General features: G+C 41.8%; 1 protein-coding gene across 7 annotated transcripts in view; it reads right to left on the bottom strand.

The window, feature by feature from the left end:
• LOC125456413 (cytochrome P450 4B1) overlaps nt 1-26,989 on the bottom strand; it is a 72,909-nt gene that overhangs the window by 17,105 nt on the left and 28,815 nt on the right. For all 7 annotated transcript variants that reach the window (XR_007248444.2, XR_007248445.2, XM_059647885.1 and 4 more), the window contains exons 3-7: nt 22,551-22,595; nt 19,273-19,400; nt 15,088-15,215; nt 6,805-6,956; nt 4,713-4,819 (exon numbers count right to left, since the gene is read on the bottom strand). Coding sequence is in view for 5 of the 7 variants with exons in the window: in XM_059647885.1 (XP_059503868.1) it covers nt 4,713-4,819; nt 6,805-6,956; nt 15,088-15,215; nt 19,273-19,400; nt 22,551-22,595 (560 nt within the window). In the remaining 2 variants the exon portion in view is untranslated. The remainder of the gene's footprint in view (nt 1-4,712; nt 4,820-6,804; nt 6,957-15,087; nt 15,216-19,272; nt 19,401-22,550; nt 22,596-26,989) is intronic.

The raw sequence follows: 26,989 nt of genomic DNA, 5'->3' as shown, positions 1-26,989 counted from the left end.
TAATCCTGGCAATACCGATAACTGTCCCTCAACTGATAATGCAGTAGCATCATTAACATGATTGGATGAGTATAAAATCAATCAACAACATGATTGGTTTACAATTGGTTTGTGAGGTGATAAACAAATATATAAAAATTTAGCAATAACAAGGTGTGGAGCTGGATGAACACAGCAGGCCAGGCAGCATCAGAGGAGCAGGAAAGATGATGTTTCGGGTGTGGACACTTCTTCAGAAATTTCTGAAGAAGGGTCCAGACCTGAAATATCAGCCTTCCTGCTCGTCTGTTGCTGCTTATCCTGCTGTGTTCATCCAGCAGTACACCTTGTTATCTCAGATCCTCCAGCATCGGCAGTTCCTACTCTCTCTGTATAAAAGTTTATGTCTTTCCTTTATTCTGGGACCTCAGAGGTTTTCTTCCCACTGGTGTAACATCAATAAACACTTTGTTACTGCAAGTGGACTGATTTATTTAGTCATTCTGCCCCAACACTAGGCATCACAATTTAGGCAGGTTCTAAAGACTTTGGAGAGGGTGCAGAAAAGAATTACAGTGATGGTTCCAGAAGATGAGAGATTTCATTAATGAAGAAATGGCATAGCTGCAACTATTCTTTTAAAATAAAAAAAAGGAAATTTGATTGTGGACTGAGTTGAGAAAACAACAAGGATTTCTGGAGTCTTACTAAATGTTTTGAAAGCAATTAACCTTCCCAGGAGTTGATGCGTACTTAGGGGTAAACTAGAGCCAAGGGTGTGTGTACAGATGGATCAGTGGTTGGTATAAGTAGCTGATTAATCAGTGGATTGGTGATCATAATCAATAGATAAGACTTCCTACTTCCCAACAACAATGCGATTGATTTTCAGGTTGCTACAATTTTGGCTTGAATTAAAAGATTAAAAGTGTACATTTAAGAGATAACAAAGTGTGGAGCTGGATGAATAAAGCAGGCCAAGCAGCATCTTAGGAGCACAAAAGCTGACGTTTTGGGACTCGACCCTTCATCAGAAAAGGGTCTATGTACATTATATCAACCACATTCCCTGCATCAATCCTTTCTAGCATCACTTCAAAAATTTCAGCAAGTTAGCTAAACATGATTTCGCTGTTAGAAATCCATGCCAAATGAATTTGAGAACTCTTCCAAATAAACCCACCTTTTTCCTTGTAACTACTAATTCTATCCAAAATCATTTCGAAGCTGCTCCATCACTGAAGTTAAACAGGCTAGTTTTATACTTACATCCTTTTGTGAAGAAGGCTATGATGATTGCAATTTTCCCATCTTGTGGCACTTTACCAAGCCTAGGGAAGGCTGAAATATTGTGTCTAGGGACCCTGCACTCTTCTGCCATTCAAAATCCTTAGATGGATCTCATCTGGTCCTGGTGTCTTGTCAACTTTAAGTAGCTACAGTCTATCCAACACTTCTGTTCTGTCAATTCTGGGCCCTTCCTTTGACTAATTTTCCTCCTCTGTCACCATGGACTAGGTAGCACCTCTCTTTCTTCATTAAAAACCAATGCAAACTATTAAATTAACACATCAGCCACATGCCTCCATGTATACATCCATTTTTTGTTCCTAATAAGGCCTACTCCTGCTACATTTAGCACCCTTTTACTATTCATATGCTCATAGAAGACTTTAGCACAACTCTTTATATTGGCTACCAGTTTTTTTCTCATAATTCCTCTTTGCTTCTCTTATTTGCTTTACACCTCTCCTCCAAACCTGCAATATTCCTCTTGGTTCTCAAATTCATTTTTTGCCTGAGACTTATCATAAGCATATTTTTTCCTTCTTTTCCTTAATTTCTACTTCCTTTACCACCCTGGGGGCTCTGGATTTGTTTACGCTACTTTTTCAATTTGAGTGAATACACCTTAGCTGAACCAGCTCTTCTTTGAAGCTGATCTATTGTTCTGTTTATGACTTTCTTGCCAGCTTCCTGTTCTGGTCAATGCTATCCAGCTGTCTTCTTGCCCCATTGACATCTGCTTTGCGCCGTTTTTCTCACTCTGGATTGTAGCATGCCATTTCCCACCATCATCCTAAATCTTACAATACAATGAACACTGTCTCCCAAATGTTCGTTGGCTGATATTCAATAAACTCGGCCTACAATATTCCCAAGAACTAATGCAGTACTTTGTGGATGCATTATTTGAAGGGCTGAGTGCTGGTTCTTTTTATGGTTTCTGTCAGCCCATTTTGAATAAACAAGCTGATGCTAAAAATTGATTGCCCTGGTCTGACTATATGTGAACTCTTGTTTCTTTCTGGGAGTTTCTTTGGTTACTGTTTAGAGGCAGCTGCAAGCCCAGGAGAGATGGTGAGCTACCAGCCACTAACCTCTGCTGAAGATCAAAGTCTCACTTCAAACTACAAATTTGTTCACTGTGCCGCTCTGAAACATGTCTCCAAGTACAGTGAACCCAGTTTCAAATTGGATCATGTGCTAGGACACAAAAAAATGCATGATGCTGGTCTGAGGCAGTGGAAGACTATCTCTGAGACTGGATCAGTGGACTGGATCGTATTCATGCACCCAGCAGGTGACCTAGGCAAGTCTGCCAGCACCGTCACAGATTCTTGGAAGACTGTTATACCAAAGAAGTCAATCCAAGTGTTCTCCAACTGAAAACCTTGGATGAACCAGGAAGTCCACTCCCTCCTGAAGACCAGACATGCAGCATTCAAGTCGGATGATCCAGATTTACACAGAAAATCCAGATATGACCTCCACAAGGCCATCAGGGATGCCAAGACGCAGTACTGGACCAAATTAGGGGCCCAAATCAACCATACAGACTCCTGTCGGCAGTGGAAAGGCCTGAATAAGGTTATGGAATACAGAATGAAGCAGAGCAAGACAGTGGACAAAGACACATCCTTCCTCAACGTGCTCAATGCTTTCTATGACAGTGGTGCAGTCTCACCTGCCCCAACAGCCCTGGGCACACCCATTCCCTCGGGCACTGCTGCAGACGTCAGATCGGTTTTCCTGGGAGTCAACCCAAGGAAAACGGCGGGCCCGGACAGTGACCCCAGCTAACCACTCAGATCCTGTGTGGACTAAATAGTGGAGGTATTTGCCGACATCTTCACCCTCTCCCTCCCACAAGCCAAAGTCCCTGCCTGCTTCAAGAAGACCACCATCATCCCGTACCGAAGAAAACACGTGCAATATGCTTTAATGAGTACCGCCCAGTGGCTCTGGCTTCAATAATCATTAAGTACTTTGAGTGGCTGGCCCTGTCACTTCAACTCCAGTTTCCCAGCCTGCCTCGATCCTTTACAGTTTGCCTACCAACGTAACAGGTCCACAGAGAATGCCATATCCCTAGCCCTGCACTCATCCCTGGAACACCTGGATAACAAGGATATCTACGTCACACTCCTGCACATCGACTACATCTCCACCTTCAACACCATTATTTCCTTCAGACTTATAACTCTGTGACTCTGGTCTCAGCACAAACCTCTGCAACTGGATCCTCAGCTTTCTGACCCACAGACTGCAATCAGTGAATATAGGTAACTGCACCTCCTCCACAATAACACTCAACACTGGAGCCCTCCAAGGATGCATTCTCAGCCTCTGACTGGACTCCTTATATACGCACGACTGTGTTGCCAAATTCCAAATGAACACCATATACAGGTTCACTTACAACACCACCATCGGGGGATGGATACCTAACAATGATGAATCAAAATACAAAAGAGAGATAGAGGGCTTGGTGACAGGGTGCAAAGAGAACAACCTCTCTTTCAATTTCAGCAAAACTAAAAAACTAATCATTGACTTCAGAAAGATAGGAGGAGAACACGCTCCCATCTACATCAATGGAACTGAGGTTGAGAGGATGGACAGCATCAGTTTCCTCAGAGTGGCAATAATGGGCAACCTGTCCTGGCCTTCCCACATGGATACAATGGTAAAGAAGGCACAACAACCTCCTTTACCTTGAACAGCTCAGGAAATTTGGCACGTCCGCAAGACCCTTCACCAAAATTTATAGTTGCACCATTGAAAACATACTGTCGGGTCAATAATGGCCTGGTGTGGTAACTGCTCTGCAGTAAGAAGCTACAGAAGACGGTGTGCACAGCCCAGACCATTACGGAAGCCAACCTTCCATCCATGGATTCCATTTACATGGCCCATTGCTGCGGAAAGGCTGCCAACATCATCAAAGACCCATTATACCCCCGTAATACTCTCATACCACCTCTTCCATCAGGCAGGGGATACCAAAGCTTGAACACACGCACCAGCAGGTTCAAAAACAGCTTATTTCCTGCTGTTATTAGACTGACGAATAGACTCTCTACTTTCAAATAACACTGATCTTTCTAATATCGATCTTGCCTAGTACATGCCCTGTGCAATGTAAACCGTTTGCCTCAGTCCAAGGCTTTTTTTCACCCTATAATCTATGTGTGCTCACTTAGAATGATCTGCCTCTACGCTCGTAAACAAAGCTTTTCACTGTACTTAATGAAGAGTAATGTGACTATAAATCAATCCATCAATCAATTGGTTGGTAGGAGTACTTCTGAAATATCTTTCAGCATGACTGAAGAGAACAGTTGAAACTACTACATATTTCAAGACAAAACATACTTAAATCTAGTTAAAAACGCGTTTACAAAATGGCTAATTGTAACAAATAACCATTACCACACACAAACACTTACCCTTGCACAAAGCAGAATATCCAAGAAATCTAAATATCTCTTATTTTTGCTTTTTTCCAATTCCTTCTCATTTTTCAGCATTTCTTTCCTCTGGCGTATCACTTCGTCTATAAACAGAAAGTTTCACTTGGACTAAATGCATATATAAATTATTTCATTAGCAATTAGTCCTTTGGTATTACTGAACTTGAAGTATTTCCAAAAAAAAGTCACATTTTGCCAAAGCTTTACATCTTGCACACATTTGACAATTTGCAAGAAACAACAAAATAAAGGCAAGCAACAATTATGTCAAATGAGAGAAGTGTAATGAGGTTTTGCAGTGGAGAAAGCACCAGTTAAATGATGGTTGACAGATAACTGATAAGGTTCTTTATAATTGTAAGCCGTGCAGGTTGGCTCTGACTGGTCAAGGCATTACCCTGAGAAGTGAGCCAGGGAATGGCCGTCACCTATTTTGTTGAGTTGAAAATATGCAGTGCGTGCACATGTTCTTTCTGTCTGTAAAGAATAGGCAATCAAAGAGTTTGGGAAATTGGAGTTGATGTAAATCATTAGCCAGAATCTTACTGACTAGTGAGTAGCTCCACAGCACCACAAAGACTACCCCTGCTCATATTTCTTATGTTCTTACTAACATGTCAGCACCAAGCACTCTTATGTTAAGGACTGCAAAGTTGGAAGCAGAGAAAGTCACTTTACACAGATTACAGTAGAACTTTGATATGGAAGTAAAGCCTAACCCATTCATTACAATAATCAACCTCGAAATCTTCATCTCATGTGCACAATCTATTCAAACCTATTTTCATTCCTTTCAACCACCTGTTCTTAAATATTGACATTATTTCTGCCTCAAGCACTAATTTTGCTGTCTCACACCACTCTATGAATACATTTCTGACATTTAACCTTATATCTAGTTCACCTCCTTCTGGACTCTTCAGCTAAGGAAACAGTCTGTTTCTTTCCATGTTGAAAATCAATCAAGCTTTAATCACCTTAATACTATGGTTCCATTGAACAGAAGCTCCAATCTGTTCACAGTAGGCTGAAATTTATTTTTCATTGGCAGTGGCAGAGGGGAGGTCAGGTGGGGGTGGGTGGCGAGGGATGGTAAGGGTGGGTTAAGGGATGGAGGTCAGGGGGTGCGTAAGGGATTGAGGTGAATGGAAGGAAAGTTGAGGCAAATCTGCTTCAGTTGAACCCTTATCTGATTCTATCGTGTGCAGTCAATTTACTAAATGGCATTCTTCCAAAAGTGGAGATAATCCAATGGGAGTGCCAATGGTTTATTGCTCACAGCAGCGCCACATGGTGGCTATTAGTGGGACTGCACTCAGCCCAAATCAATGTCATAGGGCACCTCTCTGAGAGAAAGTGACTTATTGGCCATTAACAATTAGGGAGGGGAAAGATGTGTTGCTGAGATGTGGGGGAATATTTCTACAGGAGCAGCCCCTACTGCTGGGTACTGCCAAATATGGGTTACAGGATAACCAGTCAGAAAGGAAATCCCTCGATCCTCAGGGCACTGGACCTAATGTGGCAGAGAAGCATCAGCCTGCTCTTCCCAAAGCCTTCATCCCAGTCCCACTGTGATGAGCAAAATGTCAGCAGTGGAATGCGATCCTTAAATGGGTTTGGGCTCTGGGCTCAATAGTTGTCCTGGCTTTCTCCTGCAGAGTAATGATGTTCAGATGGCAATGGATATATCTCTCCCAAATTCCTTCCCAAATCTATGGCCTTACTCCTCACAAACTGCACCTTAAACTCTGTCCTATCATCCAAGATGCAGCAGCACCCTGGTTGAACTTTGAATTTACTTAGATCCAACATCTTCCATCTGGATTTTCTGTACCACTAGTTATAAAACCAACATTCCATATCTCCTTGTGAATCTGAAAGACAAATCCTTTTGTTTATCCACCTCACTCACAGATCATCCATGCAATTTGCTGAGAATGAAAACAATCATGAGAATTGTTTACATTTAAAACCAATACTTAACATCATACCAAATTGGATAAACTTCACAATGAACCTAACTGAATTGATCATTGTTCATCTGTGCCGCTTTCCTCACACTTACCAGTGTGGTGGTGTGCCAAGCTGCAGGCTTTCCGAAAACGATAGCCATGTGGACTCAGATAGTAAATTAGGTTACTGTGATATGGAAAGGTTCTAAACCTCTGATTGGAAAGGAAACAGAGTTCATACACAGCCTTGACATATGAACTGTCACTGAAAAATCAAGAGAGTCCATGAAATTTAGTTCATAATCATAGTTACATGTCATACAATTAAAATGTCACCAGTTAAAAGTTTATAGTGACTTCACATTTGATATTCATTAGCTTGTGAATAATGGTTGTACTGTGCAGTAATTTCAACAAGGATCAAAGTAATTAACCGGGAATTTACCTCCTGCTCTGATGGAGGCCCATCTCCAGGGTTTGGGGTGGGTTTGTTCCGGGAAGTGGGATAAGGAATACGATTTGACTCTTTAGGACATGGTCTCTGCCTTTGTCTATCAGTGATATCAGATTGGGGAATGAATGTTGCCACTGCCTCCTCGTTGGCTTGTACAAAATAATCTGTGACTGCTTGTATGGGTCACACAAGCGCAAGCCAGAATCCGGTCCTCTGCTGACTTCAGAATGTTGGATGCCTGTATAAACCTTTAGTATTCAAACAATACTAATTATCATCGGGAATAACTTGCATTTATAGAAGAAACTACTTGGAAGGATGCACTTCTCAGCTTTATTCCCTTCCCTGTCTGTCAGGAGAGTAGAGAATTGCCAGTTTGTTACTTTCCAACATTTTAAACTAGCAGATTTATTTGATTTAACTGTTACATTCAGTAGTAGGACTTCAAATTTGACAAGAAATTCACAGAAGAATTTACTTAATTACTCTTTTGTCACCAGACTTGGTCAATTATCAAAGGAACAACATTAAAAGACTATGATTTTGCATGAGGCTCTGAAGTTCAACTGTTAAAATTTTATCACAGAGCTTTTTTCTTTAATTTGGAGAAATCAGTCAAAACAAACTTGTACAAAGAGAACTTCAGTTTAAAAGCTTCATCTTGAATGTCGTGCCTATGATCACAGAAGTAAACAATGTTCTGGGATACAGAATGAAGCAGAGTAAGAAAGCTGACAAAGACACATCCCTCCCTGGCAAATCAATGCTTTCTGTGCTTGGTTTAAGCAGAATGTCCCAACAACCCCAGGCACACCCATTCCCTCTGACACCGCTGCAGACGTCAGAACGGTTTTCCTGGGAGTCAAGCCAAGAAAAGCGATGAGCCCGGATAGCATCCCTAGCCAAGCACTCAGATCCTGAGCAGACTAACTGGTGGAGCTGTTCATTGACATCTTCAACCTCTCCCTTCTACAAACCAAAGGCCCCACCTGCTTCAAGAAAACAAGCAACAACCCTGTACCCAAGAAAACACATGCAATGTGCCTTAATGACGACCAAGCAGTGGCTCTGACCTCAATAATTACGAAGTGCTTCGACAGGCTGGTCATAGCCCACATCAACTCCAGTCTCCCAGAATGCCTTGATCCCTTACAATTTACCTACCTGTGTAACAGGTCCACAGTGGACACCATATCGCTAGCCCTGTACTCATCTCCAGAACATGCGGACAACAAGGACACTCATATCAGACTCCTGCTCTTTGACTACATCTCCACCTTCAACACCATTATTCCCTCCAGACTGATTTTGAAACTCCATTACCTTGGTCTCAGCTCAATCCTCTGCAACTGGATCATCAGCTTTCTGACCCACAGACTGCATTCAGTGAATATAGGTAACTGCACCTCCTCCACAATAACACTCCACACTAGAACCTCCCAGGGATGCGTTCTCAGTGCCCTACTGTACCCCCTGCACACCCACAACTGTGTTAGCAAATTCTGAATGAACGCCATCTACAAGTTCACTTATGACACTAGTCGTGGGACGGATACCTAACAACAATGAGTCAAAACACAGAAGGGAAATAGGGGGCTTGGAGGCGTGGTGCAATGAAAACAACTTCTCTCTTAATGTCAGCAAAACTAAAGAACTAATAATTGACTTCAGAAAGAAAGGGGGCGAACATACCCCCATCTACATTGACAGAACTGCGGTTGAGTAGGTGGAGAGTGTCATGTTCCTCGGAGTGACGATAGCCGACAACCTGTGTGGGACTTCCCACAGAGATGTGATGTTCAAGAAGGCACAACAATACCTCTTCCTTCTCAAGCAGCTCAGGAAATTTGACGTGTCCATAATGACCCTCATCAACTTTTAAAGATGTACTACTGAAAGCATAATGACCAGGTGCGTAACGGCCTGGAATGCAACTGCTCTGCTCAGGACCATAAGAAACTACAGAAGATGGTATGGGCAGCCAATACCATCAGAGAAGCCAAGCTTCCATCCATGGACTCCATTTACACAGCTCAATGCTGCAGAAAGACTGCCAACGTCATCAATGATCCATTGCACCCCATTAATGATCTCCTACAACGTCTTCCACCAGGCTGACTTAGCACAAATACCAGCAGGTTCAGGAACAGCTTCTTCCTGGCCATTATTAGACTCTAGCCTACGCCCTGTGCAATGCAACCTGTATGCCTCTGTCTAAGTCTTTTTGATTTGCGCATCCTTGCTTACTATGATCTGCCTGTACTGCTCGTAAACAAAGCTTTTCATTGTACTTTGGTACGCATGATGGTACATCAATCAATCAATATATGTTTCCTTAAGTAGAGGATAAAAGTTGTTTACTATATCCCATGTGTGATCCAACCATTGCCTTTGTATAGTTTTAGCAAGACTTAGCTACTTTTGATACTCCATTCCCTTTGAAATAATGGTCACCATTTCATTTGCCCTCTTTATTAACTGCTGAAGTTGTACATGAGTTTTATGTGATTCATGTATGAGGGAAAACTAAATCTATCTGTGCTGCAGCATTCTGAAGTCTTTCTCCATATAAAAACTTTTGAGTTCCTCTGTTCATCTTGTGGAAGCTCATAAGTTTGCAAATTCCCACATTATAATCCACCTGCCAAGTTTTCTCGTCTATTCACTTAAATGGTTGACATCCCTCTGTAGATGCTGTGTCATCCTTACTATTTGTCTTCACAAATATTTTTGTGTCATCTGCAAACTTAGTGATAGTACATTCATTTCCCTCATCTAAGTTAATATTAACTGTAAATAACTGTGGCCCAGCACTGATCCCTGTGGCACTCCATTAGTTATAGTTACCATCTTGAAAATGCCTCATCCCTCATTATTCCAGCCTTATGTTCTATTGGTTAGCTCATCCTCTACCCATGCTAATATAATGTCTCCAACACCATGGGCTCTTACCTCATTAAGTTGCCCTATATCCAGCCTATTATCAATCCCTTTTGAAAATCCAGATATCGCCTGAGTCAGAAAGTGTGCAAAGCTTAGATAAGGGTAATTTTAAAGGAATGAGGGTGAAATGGCTTGAATTTACCAGAGAAGATAGTTAATTCATAAAATTCACATTATATCCATTGGATCCCCTTTATCCTGCTTGTTACCTCCTCAAAGAATTCTAATACATTTGTCAGGCATTATTTCCCCTTCATGAAGCCATTCTGACTCTGCTTGATTTATCTTGCACTTCTCAAATATCCTTTATAGTAGATTTGGTCGGGGGTGGGGGGGCTTGGAGCAGTGGTGTGGAGGTAGGGTGAGAGAAAAGAGGTGGCACGGTGGCTCAGTGGTTAGCACTGGTGCCTCACAGCACCAGGGACCCAGGTTTGATTCCACTCTTGGGTGACTGTGTGGAGATTGCACATAGTCCCTGTGTGCACATGGGTTTCCTCTGGGTGCTCTGGCTTCCTCCCACAGTGAAAAGATGTACAGGTTGGGTGGATAGACCATGCTAAATTGTCCATCGTGTCCAGGGATGCGTGGGTTGGCTATGGTGGTTATGGGGATAGGGTGTGGGTGGGATGCTCTTCAGATGGTCGGTGCAGACTCACTGGGCCAAATGGCCTGCTTTCACACTGTACGGATTCTAAGTTCTAAGATCTGAACTTTTTCTTAATTATAATTATAAGCTAACTGGCCAATAGGTAACTGTTTCCATTAAAAAGCCTATGTTCATTTTGTTCTTTCTCTTCTGTTTTTAATAAATTTAAAGAAGCACTTACTGTCCTTTTTTATATTACTTATTTGTTCACCCTTGAAGTTTATTTTCTCCCGTTTTGGGTCTCTTGTTGTTTTTAATACCTTTTTTCCCAAGATTCTAGTTTCCTACTAATCTTTTCCCAAATTGCATGTTTCTGTCTCAATTTGACACGATCCCGAACTTCCTTCGACATGAAGATAGGAACAATTGCAGATATTGGAGTCAGAGATAACACAGTGTCGAGCTGGAGGAACACAGCAGGCCAGGTGGCATCAGAAGAGCTGGAAAGTTGACATCGTGGTTTTGAACCTGAGACGTCAACTTTCCTGCTCCTCTGATGCTGTCTGGTGTGCTGTGTTCCTCCAACTCCACACTGTGTTACCTCTTATTTGGACATGATTAGTTTATCCCCTATTCATAATCATTCTTCCTGAGTAGAATTTATCACTGTTGTGAGTCATGAACTACTTTTTAAAATGTCTGCCATTGTTCATCTATTACTTTTTCTGATAGACGCATTTCCCAGTTAACTCCAGCCATTCTGCCCTCATTCCTTTATAATTACCCTTATATAAACTTCGCACCTGTTGTTTACTGACCCAACTTTCTCGCTCTCAAACATTAAATCTCACCCTGCTATAATTATTCTTCCTTAGAGGAACTATTAATCTAAGATAATCAATTAAACCTTCCTCATTAAACTTTCCAGATCCAAAATAGCCTGATCACTGGATGGATCCACAACATTTTGTTTTTAAAAAAATGCACTATAAATTCTTTCTCAGGCTACCTCTGCCAAGTGAATTTCCCAATCTACACGAAGATTAAAATCAGCTATCATTCTTGTTTTAAAAATGCCATTTTTTTCATGGCTTGATTATTTCCTGCTTTATTCTCTGTCGTGCAGTATAGCCACTGTTAGAGGGTGTATAGATCACTCCCAATAGTATCTTCTCCTTGTTATTTTTGACGCCCAACAATATGGATTCTATATCTTTCATTTCTACATTTATACATATTCCATCTCATACCAGCAAAATGATCTCCCTCACCCATTCCTTCCTGCCTGTCCTTTTGAAAAATCACATATCCCCCTGAAAATGTTGCTCCCAGCTTTGATCTCCTTGTTGTGATTTTTGGACAATGGCCAAATGACCATAACCATTAACCTGCATTTGTGTCATTAATTCATTTATTTTATTCTGAATGCAATGTGCCATTAATTTTACACATATATTAGCTTTTTCTTTCTTTGATCTTATTTGCTGCATTTTTAAAAATTTATACTCTCTCTCCCACCTGGCTACCATCACCTAACTAGTTACTTTGCAATGCTGCCAAATCATTTTGCTTTGTATACCTAGGTAAACCCTCTTCAAAACGCACCCCCTATTTTAAAAGTAACACTTAAAAATTGCAAAAGCATTCCAGATGCCAGAGTCACCCTGCGCCCCCACTGCTCCATTTCTGGCAGATTTAATTTTTTGTGGAAAGAGGAAAGTGTGTGATGCATGATTCACACTGGAGGGCAGCCAGAACACAGTACAGCAATTTAAACGCAGTGCTGAATTGTAGCAAATCTTTATTTTGGTTGGTTCCTGAACTTTAACCAGCGCTTAGAAAGACACAAGAGTAGATTTGATTATTCCTGAAGGACTGATAATGTGAATGCAATTGTCATGATGAGTTTTTATTTTAAATGCCCTGTTTTAAGCATAAAACAATTGGCTGCAGTTGACAATGAAAGTTTTAGTAAACGCCTCCTGCTGGACTGCTCTGATTGGCCGTGATTGAAAAAAAATTAGCATCTGATTGTACAGTTTTAATTGTGCTCTCTGTTGGCATTTTCTCAAGATTTACGACTTCATTACAAATATCTGATGGAGCTTCAAAGCTACATTATCTCATAAAAAGTTTCGGAGTTCAATATTTTGCCAATTGCTTAAAGAGACGATGAGGATTAGCTATGATGGCAGCAACTGAAAAGACGTTTCTCTGTTTAATGAGAGGTTAGCAACATGAGGAGATTTAAAAGCTTTGAAGGGATTTGATGAATTTTTTTTCACTTAGACCTGTGGTTAGGAGAGCTGTATTAGGTTGTTAGCTTTTTTTTTTCCCTCTTTCCCACATGATATTTGTCTATAGTGGAGACAAGGTCAGTGATTATGGAGGTGGCACGCAGAGTATAAGGGGCTATAAGGTCAGTGGTGTGTGGCATGGATTAGCATGGATGGTACTGGGGTCATGGGTGTGTCGTGAGTAGGGGCATCGTTAAGCATTCAACAGGGTGTGATGAGCTGCAGAGGGTGGGTGACAGATGACAGGATGCAAGTGGTGAGGCTTTCAGGGCTTCACACCATCTATGACAGCTTAGATGAAGTCCCATAGAACCAAGAGAGGACTCCAAGCAGCAACAACCCCCCTTCCCCACCCACCTTTGAAATACTTGTGCCTACCTAGCCACTGCCTACAGGTTCGGTCTACCCAGTTCTATCCCACCCTGAACCTCTGGGTGGAAAATCCCAGTTTTTGGAATACATACTATGGAGCTGAATTGGGCCGCAGTGGACAATACCCAGTCCTAGATATCTGGTTGAATTGAAGTTATATAAATGAGAGAATTATGAGAGACGGCAGACCCTTCTGAAATCAATGCAAATTGTCAGAAGAACATCTTCAGCAGTCACTTGGGACAGCTGAAAATTGATGTGATTCAATCTTGAGTTAGATGATTTTTCGGATCTCCTTGGCACACAGGACCTTGGTCAGTCAATAAGCATTGCTGCATCTAAACAGAGCAGTATTATAGTTTTCACAAAGACCTTTAACCAACAGATTACACAAAGGAAGAGAGAATTCAGTGGAGTCTATTCCTATGTCAAGCAGTATTAACTCAATCTTTTTAAAATTATACAGTTCTTCCTTGAAGCTTTTCCCTGGCTAGTGGTGGTCTGTAACTAGAAAGCTGGTAAGAAAATAAATCTTTTGTATTAAAAGCTTCCATCCCTATGAAAAGCCTCCCAACAATCTGCTCTAAAATTCTGAACATATTGACTGTAGTGCCAAATTCCACCAGATACTCAGTCAATCCCTAATAAAGAACAAAGAACAAAGAAAATTACAGCACAGGAACAGGCCTTTCGGGCCTCTAATCCTGCGCCGATCCAGATCCTCTATCTAAACCTGGGGCCTATTTTCCAAGGATCTGTATCCCTCTGCTCCCTGCCCATTCATGTACATGATTAGGTACATCTTAAATGACACTATCGTGCCAGCCTCTACCACCTCTGCTGGCACCGTGTTCCAGGCACCCAACACCCTCTGCGTAAAGAACTTTCCATGCATATCTCCCTTAAACTTTTCCCCTCTCAGCATGAAATCGTGATCCCTAGTAATTGAGTCCCCCACCTAGGGAAAAATCTTCAAGCTATCTACCCTGTCTGTATCTGTAGACCTCAATCAGTTCCCCCCTCAACCTCCGTCTTTCTAATGTAAATAATCCTAAACTACTCAGCCTCTCTTCACAGCTAGCGCCCTCTGTACCAGGCAACATCCTGGTGAACCCCCTCTGCATCCTCTCCAAAGCATCCACATCCTTTTGGTAATGTGGCGTCCAGAACCGTGCGCAGTTCTAACATACATAGTTCTAACGTACATTCTAACATACTGAAATAATCATCAGCATTTTAAGCAAAACACCACCACCATCCAACATTCTCAAAATGTCAATGTATCTTTTAAAAGGTTCTAAGATCCAGATGTGCATACATCTTCACCAAAAGTTCACCAATTCTTCCTTTACTTATGTACTATTTGTGTGCTAAATTTAATTGAAATCTGTCCACTGGTTTTGCAGATGTGTTGTTTACAGACAAACAAACAAGGGCCACTGCATTATCTGCACCTACCTTCAGCGGTGCAGGAAATGAAGCACTAATGAGATTTATAAACTAATTATTACTTTATATTGGTCTATGTTTAAATCATGGCAGCTCACAATGTTAAAAATTTTAAGATAATTGCCTCTTGTTAAATATTAATACAGGGCTGTCATTAGAGGGAGAATTTAATCAAATTTGTTACAAATAACATAATATTATGTGAAAGACAATATATGCAGGTAATGTGTTTATTTTAATTCATTATGAAAAAAGCTGCACTACAAACTACTTGTAACACTTTTCAAATGCTAACCTTTCAATCTGGCAGTTGCCACGGTAACTGAAGGCACATTTCAGAATACTATCTAATGTCATTAGGCTGATGTGTTGGTGGATCTCCAGCGTATGGTTTTCTTTTGTGCAAAGTTGCTCCCATTTATCCTGTACAGACAAAGAAATTCATTTTCAACTTATTTAAGAAACCCGTAGTGATCATTAAAGGGAATACTGATCAATTGAAAAAAATAAAATGCATTACTTCTCTTATTTGTCTTTTTTGTCTACTTTCTCTTTCTCCAGTCTCTTATTAAGTGCGGCGTTACATTTCCAGAACTCAGGATATTACAGGTGGGAAAATGCTTTATGCTGAAGTGAATTGGGTAAAGTTTCATGTTGGTCAGCTCCAGAAGTGATGTTGAAAGCAAGCAAAAAGCAATAAATGAAAACCCATTAACAAAATAATCAACTACATTAGTTGTATGACTGCAGTTTAAGCTATGACAAGCTCACATCCGGTCATATTTCTTGGAAACTAACATTCAACTGCTGAAAATCGAGACTCGGGGATTATGATGTGTGATGCAGCAACATTCGCTGATTGTATTAAAAGATATAGGGGCAGTTCTGAACAAACACGTGGACCATGTGAATGCTACAAACTTGCAGATGGGGCAGGAGTAAAACCATCCCTGTCTCTCTGAATGTCTGGAAAGTGTTGGGACGTGGGAGTTCTCCCCTTCCATCTAGTGTCAAAGAAAACTTGGAGCCTGAGATGAACATGGTGGATGCTGCAACCTGAAGAAGAGGATGAACTTCTTCCAAGATGCTCCGGGTACAGGAGGTTGGCTATGGTCCAGTACATGCCGCCTGTACCCAAGGCTGAGTTGGAGAAACCTGACACGCTGCAAAAAAAAAACCAGAATAGGCTCCAGGAAAAAGAACTGGCCTATCTCCTGGACTTAGAGGGGGAAGGATACAGTAATTGTAATGATGTCAGTCAGGGAATATGAATTCCCTGTTTGGGGCAGTTAATCTGGTCCAATCAGGGAATCCTGGCTGATAGACATAAACAGGAGTTTCAGAGTTTCTGTTCACTTTGAGAGCTGAGGAAACCAGACCACTATCAAGTACTAAGCACATGTACACAGAGGGGGATTTGGTAATGGATACCAGCCTCTGTGAAGTTATTTTAACATCAGCATTCTTATACAGCCTTCCCCTTTGAAGTCCTCATCTACGTCCTCTGTAATAAAACCTGTGGTTATGTTATCCTGAGTGATAATGGGAACTGCAGATGCTGGAGAATCCAAGATAATAAAATGTGAGGCTGGATGAACACAGCAGGCCCAGCAGCATCTCAGGAACACAAAAGCGGAGGCTTGGGGACCGCTTTGCAGAACACCTCCGCGCGGTGCGCAATAAACAACTGCACCTCCCAGTCACAAACCATTTCCACTCCCCCTCCCATTCTTTAGATGACATGTCCATCATGGGCCTCCTGCAGTGCCACAATGATGCAACCCGAAGGTTGCAGGAACAGCAACTCATATTCCGCTTGGGAACCCTGCAGCCCAATGGTATCAATGTGGACTTCACCAGTTTCAAAATCTCCCCTTCCCCCACCGCATCCCAAAACCAGCCCAGTTCGTCCCCTCCCCCCACTGCACCACACAACCAGCCCAGCTCTTCCCCTCCACCCACTGCATCCCAAAACTAGTCCAACCTGTCTCTGCCTCCCTAACCTGTTCTTCCTCTCACCCATCCCTTCCTCCCACCCCAAGCCGCACCTCCATCTCCTACCTACTAACCTCATCCCACATCCTTGACCTGTCCGTCTTCCCTGGACTGACCTATCCCCTCCCTACCTCCCCACCTATACTCTCCTCTCCACCTATATTCTTTTCTCTCCATCTTCGGTCCGCCTCCCCCTCTCTCCCTATTTATTCCAGAACCCTCACCCCATCCAATCCCTCACCCCATCCCCCTCTCTGATGAAGGGTCTAGGCCCGAAACGTCAGCTTTTGTGTTCCTGAGATGCTACTGGGCCTGCTGTGTTCATCCAGCCTCACATTTTGTTTTGTTATCCTGGCTCCCTGTTCAATGCCTAGTCACGTGCACATGCGAACTCTACTATTATTGAAATAAATTGTCCCAGTATTTGAACGGGTGGTGGAGTGTGTAATCAAATTGATTGTGTGAATGAGGATGCACTTTCTTCTTGCTGTTCTTCTGCTCCTTGCTCAGAATGTACTTTGTATCTAACAAGGAAAAGGCAAAAGGATAAAGTTTTGGCTGGAGCTGGTGAAGGAGAGGAAAGGAAAGGAAAGACACATATACACAAAACACAATATAGCAGCTTGGAAATCAGAATGAAGTTTGAAATGAGGAGGAAGTGGGTTGACAGGGAGGATTAGCTACAAAGACATTTTGGTAATTTCAGTCCTGTTGTAGTCCATGGTCTCAACAATGGACATGCCACTAATGGTCCATTAGAGGTAAGACATATAGATATGCCAGCCCCCTCCGGTTTACTTCTGCTGATGTTGGGTCTGATTCACCTTGCCTTGTAAGTACATCAAACCTGTCAGTGAGGGTTGTGCAATCTATTTTGTTGATGTGGCTGGTACGGTTGAATAGCTGGGAGTGTATGCAAGCTGGCACATGCGGGTATGAGGCCTGTAAAAATGCTAAGTGTATGAGGCGTAAAACAAAGAATATAAATGCATTATAACTGCCGGTAGTTGAGAGACAGGACTCTGGTAATTTGAGCAATGGTTAAGGCCAGTGTTGCAGTTGGCAGATGTCTTCATTGAACTTGACCACTTGTATGATATCATTAAACTTCTTACGGTATGACAAACAGATTGTGAGTGTTTGACACCTAGCTCTCCACGCTATCAGCTCCAACTGCATTTAGAATCCATACAGTGTGGGAACAGGCCATTTGGCCCAAGAAGTCCACACCAACTCTCCAAAGAGCATCCCACCCTATCCGTGTAACCTTGCATTTCCCACCTAATTTACGCATCCCTGGGCACTATCGGCAATGTAGCATTGCCTATCCACCTCGTTTGAACATCTTTGGACTGTGGGAGAAAACCGATGTGGGACAAGGGGAGAATGTGCAAACTCCACACAGACTGGAACTGAACCTGGGTCCCTGGAGCTGTGAGGCAGCAGTGCTAACCACTGAGCCACCATGCTGCTCAATGTAGTCCCTTGTGGGTGGGCCTGTAAGTACGTGAACCTCTCCTATTTTCCATAGTTTCTACCAAGTCCTCAATGTGCAGTTTATGTAAACCTTGGAGCCAGCTTTCTCCCATGTTGTATCATTTCTCAACATTTCACATCAAAGATTTGCTTACTACATGATCTGCTCTAATGGACCTTCCCTTTCATAACTGCAGGTTGCTTTAAGTTCAGCAGGATGTTACTATTATATGCCCACTGCTGGTGTACTCAGCTAATGAAAAATATGCATATAGCAGTTATTTAATCAAGTAGGCAGCACAAAGTTGCTATGTAACCTGTATTATATACATGATCTCATTGTACGTACTGATCAATGCACCCATTTTCAGGGATTATCCAATTTGGCCTTAGGCATTGCTTATTTTCACTTGTAAATCTGGAGTGGGCTCAGTTGTTTTTCAAGTGGTTCAAGATTGATGAGTGGTGATGGGGATGGTGAGATTTACTTTCAATTCATATTTCAAAAAATTAATGTCCCTTATTCTTTTTCCAACAGCAACATTCATTTTCTCAGGTACTATTACTGTTCAATACAGCAAGCAAAAGGGTTTACTAAAAGTTGAAACTTCTCATCTGATACTTATTTGGACTAACAGACAAGTAACCAAATAAAGAAAGGGAACATCAATGTATACATTATGGGAAGAATGTGGTGATTGGCTGGTCCATGCATGGCATGGTCAGGCAGTAGTAATTGTTAACTGTCTATCTTGGTTAGCTGAAGAAAAAACACAAATCAACAGGTAGACTCCGATTATCCAGAGTGTAATCAATATATGTTAAATATGTTCTGCATGCAATAAATGAGTATACTTGCCGCACTGAAATGATCTCTTTCCTGCCAGCCGAAATTAATAAGTGCTTACTGGAAAATTGAACCATAAAACAACAAGGGGACTTTATAAAAAACAACCCAGAACAGAACAATGAAATAATAATGAGCTAAAGATTTTTGAAAAGAACATACCAGCATGATCTTGGTGGAATCCGCAACCAGTCTTACGTATGGCTTCAAAACATCATAGTGAAACCCAGGTGTTAACAGTCGTCTGCGGTGGAACCACTTCTGTCCGACACTCACCAGTAAGCCATCACCTGGGAATCAAAGATATCACTTCTTAATATCAATAAATGTCAAACTGCATACAGTTATTCCTCATTAGTGTTGCAGTTGTGTTCCTGAAAGGTGCTGTGAATGAGGGCTCAAGACACGATTGGCAAGTGACAGACGGCAAACTACAGAGTGAGAGCAACTTTGAGTTGTAGAGTAATGGAAGGGAACTGCAAGACAGAGAGGTAGTGAACAGGAAGGTAAAATGCAGCAGGATCCATGGCTGGGAAGGCAGGCCAGCAGGAGTGTTGGTGAGCATGAGGTTAGCAGACTGGAGGGATAATTAGGAGAGTGAGCCTGTTTCAAGGAGGTAAAGGGAGTTTGGAAAGCAGAAGGGGGCCACCAAGAGGACAGTCAGAAAGCAGTAGGAGGACTGGGCAGAGACAAAAAAGACTGCAGATGCTGGAATCCAAGGTAGACAAACAGGAGGCTGGAAAAACACAGCAAGCCAGGCAGCATCTGGAGGACAGGAACAGTCAACATTTTTGGTATTACCCTTCCTCAGGACTGGCCAGCTAAGGGGGCCATGCCACAATGGCACCAAACATGACTCTGTCACACAAAATAACATTAACTCGAATCTACAACATGGATGGCAAATATCGGCCCTGCTAAAGACATGATGTTAAGGTGAAACAATTTAAAATGGGGCAACTTAAAGTGAGGTTTTTAATTGAAGTCAATTTTTAATTTAAATCTCCAGCTCCTTGTCTTATATTTTTCCAGTGACTAAATGCGCGAATGTGCTATTTATGAATTGAATGAAGTTGGTGTGGCTCAGTTGTTGGTCTCTATGGAAATTGTTGATTTTTATTTGGGTTTGTGATCAAGCTCTACAATTGGCATCGGTGTCCTTAGATTACGCATGAAAAGAATAATAATCTGGGTGCATTATACCAACTGCAATGCGGCCAAATGGGAACAGGATTTGCTTAGAAATGACGGTGGCTATTATGACAAACAATTGCTGGCCAGAATTATACTAGGGTGAAGGTTTCAAGGCAGGTAACGCTCATGAATAACTACAACACAATAGTCAGGCTTGACTGACAAAAGCATATAATTTTCTTACAACATATTCATGCCATTCCTTTGGCACATGCTCCACTCATTTAAAATTCTGAACATATAGTGTACATTGTGTTTATAATCTTCCTCCTCGCAAAACAATAATGATTAAAGCACAGTACCAACCTACAAATGCAAAAAAAAGTCCCAAGTCTAATTGTTTGTTTTGTTTGTGTTGATTTAGTTGATTGTAGCTGGGCAACTGTTGAGCACTACATTTAATCTCAGCATTTGTGCTAGGGATGGGAATAATCCAGGACTGTTCCTCCCAAATGATATCTAGTTACTCATATTCAAAAAGGAGGTGAACAGGTTTTGGATGAAAGAATAAGACTTGGCATTGATGAAATATCCTCCAGGTTCAAATGCTACTCATGTTTTTTTTTAAATGAAACAGGAATAGCTGCCTGAGGAAGATGGTGGTTTGCTGGGGAACTGTAAGCCATGAGCAGTGATCATTAACATTCAAGTAGTGCATGCTGACACTTGAATGAATTAAGAAATATAAACTTCTGTTAATCAGCAAGTGTAACTCCTCAATTTTATCCCAAAGAGACAAAATTTCCAAGAATCAAATATGTAGCTACAAGTGAGTTGGCTCACGTGGATATAGAGGAAAGAAATTGTACTTAGCCCTTTAGCCTGGCTTAATCTGATGATGTATTAGTCGTCTTATAATGGAAGGAATAAGCAATTCTAGATTTTCCCACTAAATCAAGGCTGCAAGTGCTTTATGATTTCTGCTTTTCCTTATCCAAATGACTTTTAATTACATATAAGCAGCTTCCCATACAAACATTCAATTCTTGTGGGAACAACACCGTTTCTCAAGTATACCGCTCCCATTTCAGCATGAGTCAGAACAATTAAGGAAATGCTGTACCATCATAGGTGTTACTTTTGACATGAAAATGATGAAATTAAACTTAACTCAGGCATAAATGAAAAAGATCAAATTGTGTTATTGAGAGAGCAAACATTCCTTAACAAGGAAGCACGACGTTACAAGACAGACCAAGTGAATAGATAAAGCTGTGACAGATAAGAGTTAGTACGAGAAAATACACAGTCACTTTCTTTGGGTCTAAGACAATTTTTTTCACTGGTGAAAGACTAAGAATTGCTGACTGTCCAGGGATGTGCAGGCTAGGTGCATTAGCCATAGAAAATGCAGCGGTGGGGAGTGCTGGTTGTGGTAGGATACTCTTTGGAAGGTCGCTGTAGGCTCGATGGGCCAAATGACCTGCTTTCACTTTGTAGGATTTCTATGATTCTAATGACTGATCCACAATCCAAAGAGGACTTCCCAGCAGAAATGGCCATCCTAATAGCTCCAAACTGCATTGGAAGGTTTGCTTCTCTTGTCAATGAGGCTGGTCAATCTGGCCCTGGTGCAGTAAATTTAAAATAACATTGTCTGGCTTTCAGTGCCATCTTAACATGAAGGTTCCCTCTTCTTCATCCTGTACTGACAACAGTAGCCACTTCTACCAGTGACATTGCTGGGACCACTGAAACTCCAACTGGGCCTGCAGCTCTGAGAAGTGAGCTTCCATTCTCAAAATTTTGTGGGTCTATAGAATTTCCTTCCACAAGATGCAGTAGATGCAGAATTTTAAAATATTTTTAAGGCAGTGGTATGGAGGGTCATGATTATCAAGGGATTAAAGATTATTGGGGTTATGAAGGACTGTAGTGTTGAGGTTAAAAACAGATCAGCAATGATCTTATCGAATGACAGAGCAGGCTTGATGGGTCAAGTTACCACCACTCTTGCTCCTTGTTCATATATTTGTAACAACACCTGCAAGCTCCCCTCCAAGTTACACAGCATCCTGACTTGAAACTATGCTGCTGTTCCCTCACTATTAATAGGTCAACAAGCTGGAACACTCTTGCTAATTGCATAGTGAGTGCACCTAGATTACAATGACTACAATGATCCGAAAAGATGGCTCACTGCCATGTTCTCCAGGCAAATAAGGATGGGGCATATGAGCTTTGCTCGACACTCACATCCCATGGTTAATCATAGTAAAAACTGTAATGATGCTAGAAGCACTTACCAATCCAAGGAGTTATAAATTGGTACACCATATCATCTTTTGGCTCTGTAACACATGTAAACACAAAAAAGATATAATTCAGACACTTTTACTTTTGCTTTTCAATTATTCCATGTAAAACACTACAGGAAGTAAAGTTAAAATCATGCAGGCACATTATACCACACTGATCACAAGAGGTATGAGCAAGAATAAATCATACATCTTATTGAACTTGCTCCACTATTCAGTATGATCATGGCTAATCTTTGGCTTCAAATCTACTTTTCTGCCTGCACCCCAGATCCCTTGATTCCTTGACAGACTGCAGCACAGTTCAGTCTTAAATATAGTCAACAGTGGAGCATGCAAAACCCTCTTGAGCAGAGAATTCCAAAGATTCACAACCCTTTATATGAAGACATTTTTTTTCTCATCTCATTTGCTTCTTATCCTAAAGAGGTGTTCAAGATTTCTCATTTCACGGCCGGGGAAACACCTTTCTGTGACTGTCCTGCCATAACTCTTCAAAAGTTTGTTTTAAAATCTTCTATCTTTATCCTTACCATCAATTTTTTTGCAATGGTTTCTAAAATACTCCCAATCTTCAAATTGCTAATATCTGTGATATCTCACTTGGAGTAACACACTGGATAGAAAGCCCCATTTTTCCCTGAATTATCACAAAAGGTAAAAACTTTGAAAACTAAATAAAATCCTCCAATTTCCCTGTTTTCTAGACACGAGTTTACAGAAAGCATAGATGAGGTTTCTGTACTTAACAACAATGATTATTTATTACATATAATTAGCCTCCAGCTATGGATAATTACTTATAAACCATCAGTATATAACTCTATTGATGAAAACTCTGATCCTCTTACAAAAAACCCTTACACACATACATACAGACAACAAAAAAAATCTGAACAAGTGATTGAAAATAATAATAATCCTTTTTCTTTTAATCAAATGCGATTCTTAACTTCTTGAGTCAGCCACAGAAAGACATTCTTGCTGAGTTTAATGGAATCTATATTATTGAACATTTTGATTTGTTTCTTTGAATATTACCCAGTCTGACTTACATGTTTAGATTAGATTAGCTACAGTGTGGAAACAGGCCCTCTGGCCCAACAAGTCCACACCGCCCCTTGAAGCATCCCACCCAGACCCATCCCTGGACACTATGAACAATTTAGCATGGCTGATCCACCTAGCCTGAACATCTTTGGACTGTGGGAGGAAACCGAAGCACCCAGAGGAAACCCACGCAGACACAGGGAGAATGTGCAAACTCCGCACAGACAGTTAACCAAGGCTGGAATTGAACCTGGGTCCCTGGCGCTGTGAGACTGCTGTGCTAACCAATGAGCCACGGTGCCGCCCCAAATTCTCAATGTCTAGCTTGTCTGGCACATTTGGAAAAATTAGGAAGTTGAATATTATTGAGGTGAGTTGCAGAGTTAATAAGCTACAATCATCCTTAATTTGCAGCTCATTGTTGTCTAGTGAAAATCTTCCCTTGCCACAAATGCATAAAAGATGCTGCAAGACACTCCTGATATCGAACCAGATCTTGTCAGACATCTCAACCGATTCTGACACAAATCTCCCGCAGCTTGGGCCACCATAAGATCCCACCCTTTGCCCCTTCCTGACCCACTCTGTTCATCTTTACTCATGTCTCTACACTATCCTATTGTCTCAAGTTTTCTCCTTGGATTTCTAAATCTCGCTCACCAACACCTCCTCTTCACCCAAATTAAGCCCTTTGTATGTTTAAACGCCCATCCATAACCTGAGTTACATGATTCACTATGGCAGTAGTGACATCCCTATGACATCATTTATCCTGGCATCGGGAGGAAACATTTCTTCTTGGAATTATGTCTATGGTGATAGAAATGCCTGTCTTTCCCGAGTGATTGAACCTCCTCCCACTATTTCAATCCACTCTGCTCACCACCCCACCCATTGCCACCTGCACAGCTGAGCCACTTGAGGTGCCACATAGACTGGATATTGAAGAAGGCATCTGGTACACTTGCCTTCATTGGCCAGTACATTGAGTATAGGAACTGGGCTGTCATGTTGCAGCTGTATAGAACATTGGTGAGGCCACTTTTGGAATAATATATTCAATTCTGGTCTCCCTGCTATAGGAAAGTTGTTGTTAAACTTGAAAGAGTGCAGAAAAGATTTACAAGGATGTTGCCAGGGTTTAGAGTGTTTGAGCTATATGGAGTGGCTGAATAGGCTAGGGACACTTTCCATGGAGTGTTGGAGGCTGAGGGGTGACCTTATAGTGATTTATACAATCATGAGAGTCATGGATAGGGTAAATAGACAACACCTTTTCCTTGGGGTGGAGAGTCCAGAACTAGATGATGGAGGTTTAAGGTGAGAGGGGAAAGATTTTAAAGAGACCTAAGGGGCAACTTTTTCATGCAGAGGGTGGTGTGTGTATGGAATGAGTTGCCAGAGAGAGTGATGGAGGTGGGTACAAATACAACATTTAAAAGGCATCTGGATAGGTATATGAATAGGAGGGGTTTAGAGGGATAGCTTCTAAATGCTAGCAAATGGGACTAGATTAATTTAGGATATCTGGTCAGCATGGACGAGTTGGACTGAAGGGTCTGTTTCCATGCAGTGTACCGTCATGACTTTAACCATTTGTTTCTTGCTGTAATCCTCAGATGAATCATTGCCCTCAACAGTTTAGAAAATGTGAACAAAAGCAAAGTTGCTGGAAAAGCTCAGCAGGTCTGGCAGCATCTGTGGAGGAGAAAAAAGAGTTAATGTTTCGGGTCCAGTGACCCTTCCTCAGAACTCAGAAAATGTGAAACTGGTTAACGAGTGACATAGATTGAGCGGAGTCTCGCATCACATGCCTGGTCTTTCTAGACTGTCTAGCATTCACACTTTGTCTGCAACCTCTTAATCTGCAGTGACCAATTTGTTAGATGTGCTGTCCATGCAACATCACCCCCTGTAGGCTTCACCAGCTTTAACAAACTCCGCATACCATCTCGCATTCCTGTAAATTCAGCAGAACCAGTATACGTTAATCAGCAACTAAACTGGAATTTGTTGAACAACACTGCTGAGAGTCGAATCTTCCTGCTGCACACAACTGTGATATTGAAGAGAAGGTGGCAGGGTTAAAGGTGACAGCCCTGCCTCCAAATTCACCAGCTTAAGATCAGGATCTGTCTATTCTGCATACTTCTGGCACTCATGCCAAAGGCCATGCTGACATCTTCATTAAAACGGTACTCGGTGCTGACTGCTGGAAGTGTACACATATTGTTCACAAGCCATTTCTGTCCCAAAACAGTAATGTGGTGTCAAATCCATTGGTGTTAGGGAGGTGCAATACTCTTTGTTTTATCAGTACATCACAAAGCCAGGGCACAATGTACACTCTGAGCTCTCTGACTCCGAACCTACTTCTTCTGAACCTTTGTTTTCAGTCACCTGTCTCTCCCACTTAAGGGGCTCCTACTTGAGGTACAATTATCTTTAAGGGGGTTTTCGGAAGCTATTTTCTAATCAACCTGTTCACAGGTGTTACGACACACCTCTGGAGCAGGTGGGGCTTGAACCTGGGCCATCTGGCTCAGAGTTAGGGACACTAACACTGAAACACAACAGCACTCCAAGGGCGATAGTCTGAAAGATCCCTTGTTTTTTTTTTATCAGGAGCAGGGCCCTCCTCAGCCTACGGTTACAGAGCCATAGAGATGTACAGCACAGAAACAGACCCTTTGGTCCAACTTGTCCATGTCAACCAGATATCCAAAATAAATCTAGTCCCATTTGCCAGCATTTGGCTCATATCCCGCTCAACGTTTTTGATTCGTTTACACATCCAGATGCCTTTTAAATATTGTAATTGTGCCAGCCTCCACCACTTCCTCTGGCAGCTCATTCCACACACATACCACCCTCTGTGTGAAAATGTTGCCCCTTAGATATCTTCTAAATCTTTTCCCTCTCACTTAAACCTATGTCATCTAGTTTTGGACCCTCTTACCTTGGGAATAAGACCTTATCTATTCACCCTATCCATGCCTCTCATGATTTATTAACTTGTATAAAGTCACCTCTCAGCCTCTGATGCTCCAGGGAAAATAGCCCCAGCCTATTCAGCCTTAAAGCCCAAACCGTCCAACCCTGGCAACGTCCTTGTAAATCTTTTCTGAACTCTTTCAAGTTTCACAACATCCGTCCAATAGCAGGGAGACCAGAATTGCATATAGTATTCCAATTGTTGCTTAACCAATATCCTGTGCAGCTGCAATATGACTTCCCAACTCCCATACTCAATGCACTGACCAATAAAGGCAAGCATACCAAACACCTTCTTCACTATCCTATCTACCTGCAACTCTACTTTCAAGGAAATATGAACCTGCACTCTGAGGTCAGTAAAACTCCCCAGGACCTTACCA

This window comes from Stegostoma tigrinum, chromosome 8 (genome assembly GCF_030684315.1).
Source record: "Stegostoma tigrinum isolate sSteTig4 chromosome 8, sSteTig4.hap1, whole genome shotgun sequence".
NCBI lineage: Eukaryota > Metazoa > Chordata > Chondrichthyes > Orectolobiformes > Stegostomatidae > Stegostoma > Stegostoma tigrinum.
The sequence above is the reverse complement of the archived record's forward strand: the minus strand, read 5'-3'. Positions and strand labels throughout refer to the sequence as shown.